At 38.9% G+C, this 4,813-nt stretch overlaps 1 protein-coding gene across 1 annotated transcript; it reads right to left on the bottom strand.

Moving 5' to 3' along the window:
* Positions 1-1,005: 1,005 nt before the first annotated feature.
* On the bottom strand, positions 1,006-4,503 carry LOC143589647 (F-box/kelch-repeat protein OR23-like). The gene is made up of 2 exons (XM_077070349.1): positions 3,681-4,503; positions 1,006-1,446 (listed from the first exon to the last, which is right to left on the bottom strand). The coding sequence occupies exons 1-2, from the start codon at positions 4,322-4,324 to the stop codon at positions 1,155-1,157; spliced, it is 936 nt and encodes a 311-aa protein (XP_076926464.1). The 5' UTR covers positions 4,325-4,503; the 3' UTR covers positions 1,006-1,154.
* Between the last annotated feature and the right edge of the window lie 310 nt (positions 4,504-4,813).

Below are 4,813 nucleotides of genomic sequence, written 5' to 3'. Positions count from 1 at the left end.
TTAGTTTAATAGTTATAATGTTAGAATGTAATTACAATAGTTATATTTTTAATTAAGTGTCATGGTGATATTCTCTAGAGTTTAGTTTTGGAAACCATACAATAGTCTTGGGACCATAAATGCAAACTACATATCTTCAAAACTTTTTCAAACTGAGAGCTTCATTTCTTCAAAGCGATTATGGTAAAGACAGAAGAGTTACCATTTTTATGATTTTCTGGAGTTCGATTCAAAAGCAAAAGAGATGTGTGGAGTATATAGTAGATGGAGAAATGAAGTTGGCGAAGTTGGTCCTTATATCATGCTACAAGACTTTATTGCCGAAACAACACCACCAACAACAATAATAATAATAATAAAAATAATGTCGGGTTTTTCGACCCAAACATGTACCTGACCATATCCGTAAGGTAAGAATAGGGTATGCATTTCAGTACCAAAACTCGTACCCGAAAACAGACAAGATTCGTAAATAGTAATACTAAAAACCAGAAACGGTTCCATACGCGGAATCGGGTTTTCTGATAACCAAAACTGAGTTTTTCAAACACCTAATCTATAACCAAAATTACCCTAAAACGCTTGAAAAATACTTGAAAAATATCCCCAAAAAAGTGTCACCCCCTTAAAACACCCAATCTACATTCGAAAAATACCTCAAAAAAATTGAAAACAAGGTAATTTCAGCGCCCAGATATAAAGTATTCAAATACCCGGTTTTAGAATATCGGCTCCGTACCCGACCCGGGTATGGCTAATACCTAGTTTTTCAATACCCAATCATACCCGAGCCTAGTTTTATACCCAATAACAGTAATTAGAAAAACCCAACTTGTACTCCTCTAACCCAAACCAACCTATTCATATATAAATAGACCAAATTTTCCACGTCACTAGTGTTAGTAAACAAGATTCTAATAACAGAGTTGAAGCAAAAAGCAATTGTAAAAAGAAGGTAATATTAATTACTCATCTAGAAAAAAAATACTAAAAACATAAAGCATCTAATAAATTCAGTTACTTTTCTTATAAGCAATAACATCAAACAAAGACACACATTTAAGGTAAGTAGACACTTGTTTCAATAGCATGCTATACAATGAAACAATAACACACAGCCACATGTTGCAACTACAAATTCACATCAATAGAGTCTAGAGCCGAATAGTGCACATAACCGTGGTTTTGAAATCCAAAGGTTGTTGGAATGGCGGTTTGGTAATTATGGTTCTCCAAACCCTCGTCCCGGGATGGTAGATTTGTAAATACAGAGATGTTGACCGTTTATGGCGTCTCAACCTTCGATTCTCCACTGAACCGGCTCCATTGTGACAGGCCATAACATAAAGTTCACCATTTAAAGCAACGAACCCCACTGCTGACTCATCTAAGGCTCGTTTTGGTAAAGCGGTTTCCTTCCACCAGCGGTTTGATGTGATGTCATACCTGTAAAATGCAGAATTCGTGTTACACGATACGCTACTAGGCTTGAAAAATTGATAACTGAAACATGTCGAGAAGTTAGTAGAAGTATAAAACACCAAAATTTTGACATCTAATAATTATCCTGCAAACATGGCATGTTGGTTTCAGAACCAGAACCAATAATATGTAAAGAACCGTGAGAACCACGCATTGCACTTTAGGGTGTGCATGAAACACAAACACAAAAAACCAATCCGTAACAGAAATAATCAAACTGAGATAACCGAACCAAACCCAAAACTGACAGTTTGGTTTTTTGCTTTTTTTCTAAAACCAAATTTGCGTTTCAGTTTCGGTTTTGCATGTACCGAAAAACCAAAAAACCAAACCAAAGCCAAAATAGAGAGATTGATCTTAAGCTTCTTTAAAACGATATTTGCAGTTTAGTTTCTGTTTCGCATGTACCAAAAACGAAAATCACCAAACCGAACCCGAAAAAACTGAAAAACACAACTTGTATTATTGAGTTTATGGATTATACATGTGGTTCAGATATTTTAGACGCAGATATGTAATAATCAATTAACCATATGTAATAATCAATTAACCAGGAATTAACAAAAGAGTATTAAGCCTAGAGTTGCAGGCCCAAATTCATTAATTTTGGTAAAGTTTTCGGCCCAAAGTTTAAACTACCAAATGGCAAAACAAAATAAACAAAACCGAATTGACCCATTGTGAAAGCCCAAAAACGATAAAATCAAAATTGAACAGTTTTCAACTACCCCAATACCAAATTATAACCGAATCTGATCTATTACATAAAACATAAACATAAGCATGATTTTAAGTTACATCAAGAGCAAAAACACGCGCCACGTGAAGTTTTACTTTTTCAATAGGATGATACGTAGACCAGATGAAAGAGCCATAATTCTAGTTGTAAATGAAGCTTATTCAGTTGCGTAAAGACGGGTTCCTCATACATAAAGCTGTAAACGAACCGAACGTTCGGTGAATTGTTCGTGAACTGTTCGTTTCGCTTATGTTCGTTCATTTTATAAATGAACGAACAAGAACAAGAAATTTTGATGGATTAACTAAATGAACGAACATGAACAAACCATGTTCATTCAATTGTGTTCGTTCACGTTCGTTAATGTTTGTTCGTTAAAGGATTTTCAATAACTTGTTAATGACTTTCTAACCTTATCATATAGATTTAAGCAAACTTATAAAGTACAAAACAAAAATATATATATATATGAGTATTATGTGTGATTAATTTCTATGTAAATTAACACATGAATATGAATGTCAAAAAAAAGCACAAAAACTTGGTATCCTGAACCGAATTGTTAACACTGACCATTCTCGGTCAGCCAAATTAAATAAAACAATGTTTGTGTTCATTTGTGTTCGTGAACCATTCAAGTACATGTTCATTTCCTTAATTTGTGTAATATACATGAACAAAAAAATTCGTTCGGTTAGGCGTCCGTGAACCGTTTGCTTTTCCGATAAAAGCTTAACGGGCAAACATGAACAATGCCTTGCTTGGTTCGTTTACACAGGTATGTGAAGCACAAGCCTTGCGCATCGCCTATCGAGACTAAAGCGCCTCAAAGCGTCTCACTCTTTTCTAAACCAAGATAATGGATATAACTGTAATATATATGATATATCACAATAAATGGGTAACAATGAGGTAGTTTTATTCGGCTACTTCTCCAAGCACGTACGCCCAAAGTTATTAAAAGCCCTCGCTTCTTGCGCCTAGGCCCATTTTTCAGGCGAGGCTCAATAAATGCGCTTTTAGTTCCTAGGCGAGCGCTTCAGCATTGTCTATGCCAAAGATAAAAGCCGAGCAAAAGAAACGCAAGGAGTGCTATTAAAACATAGATCTAGGAGAGGTCAAAGGCATTATATTGATACATTTGGTTATTCAAGTTCTGGAATTACATTTGAATAATTGAATCTTGAATATTTTAGAACTTTTGGTACTAATTAGTTGATATTAAATGTTATAATAGCTTTTGTTTATTTTATTTGAAGAATAGTATTATTTTTCATGTACATAAAATATTTTAAATTTTTTATTCAAGTGCGCTTTTTTTCTTCAGGCCCTCGTTTTTTTTTGCGCCTTGCGCCTGGGCCCTAGGCAAGGCCTATGCGCCTTGAGTGCGGCTACTCGCCCATACATCTAGTACCATAATAATAACATTATAACAATATGCAAAACAAACTTAGGTTACCTGAATATATCATTCTTATCAAGCATAAAAACCCCGGTACAACCTCCATTACCATCCTCAACAACCGCAATCCTCCCAAGCTGCCTCCTCTCCCCTTCATCCCACATATCCCCAACTGCCCTCCACCTCCCACCGCCACCCTCAAAGCGCATCACCGCAGCGTCCCTATAATACTCATCCACCGGAAAAACCCCCAAAATCGTCCTCGAGTCGCCATACCCACCCATTACCCAAAACTCCTTATCGTCCCCATTCCCCAGCGTAAACCCTACACACCCGGCCCGAAAGCGTGGCAGCCCATCCATCCCGAGCCACTCATTCCTCCCAATATCAAAGACCTCAACCGAACTCATCCGACTCCCGGCCGCGCCAAACATCGCGTGGCGGGAGCCGCCGCCGGCGACAACAATCCGGGTGGCGTCGAGCGCGGCACAGGCGAAGCTGCCGCGTGGGGAAATCATGGGGGGGAGCGAGTCCCAGGTGTTGGTGAGGAAATCAAACCTGAAGGCGGAGGAGGAAGGCGAGGGGCGGTCAAGCGGGAAGGAGCGCGTGTCGAATAAGGAGCCGCCGAGGATGTAAAGGTGGGAGCCGTGGGAAAGGGATGCGAAATTGCAGAGGCCGTACACGTGGGGGTTGCAGGGCATGAGGGGGAGTCTACACCAGGCGCGGGTGATGGGGTCGAATACGTAAGGGGAGGAAACAGAGGGGTCCTGGGGGAAAACGCATAGCAATTGTGGGATTGAGACGTGCTTCTGGCGGATTGAATGGATGACCCTCGAAGAGAAGAAGTGGCTCCATGATTTGCAGATGGATTTCAGTCTGCCGTGGTACGAGTACGGGAGGAATGACAGGATTAAGGCTGCCAGGTCATACGGGAGACCTGGGATTAGGGTTAGGGTTTGCTTTTGCTTTTGGGAACAAGAAGAAGATGACGGGGGATTATTCATGGATGGTGCATGATTTGGAGGAATGATTGTGTCTTGGGCTCTAAGAAACAAATTGGGGAAATAATATCAAATGAAATGTTTTAGTCAACAACTAAAGATGAAGATGATGTTATTATTAGGGAAAGTCCTGATTAAAATTTTCAATAAATCCATTCAATTAAATTACATCTATATGGGTATAAGAGT

The sequence above is a fragment of the Bidens hawaiensis genome, unplaced genomic scaffold (assembly GCF_021521415.1).
Source record: "Bidens hawaiensis isolate Kalapana, Puna unplaced genomic scaffold, B.hawaiensis_p1.1 tig00037684_1, whole genome shotgun sequence".
Taxonomy (NCBI): Eukaryota; Viridiplantae; Streptophyta; class Magnoliopsida; order Asterales; family Asteraceae; genus Bidens; species Bidens hawaiensis.
Note: the sequence above shows the minus strand (reverse complement) of the source record. Positions and strands in the feature narration are given on the sequence as shown.

What these genes read in the sequence shown, in the direction of transcription:
- LOC143589647 (XM_077070349.1), bottom strand. Translation starts at nt 4,324, where the DNA reads ATGCCCTGCAACCCCCACGTGTACGGCCTCTGCAATTTCGCATCCCTT. An exon ending in GATAAGAATGATATATTCAG is followed by an intron (nt 1,447 to 3,680) that starts GTAACCTAAGTT and finishes TGCATTTTACAG; the next exon opens with GTATGACATCACATCAAACC.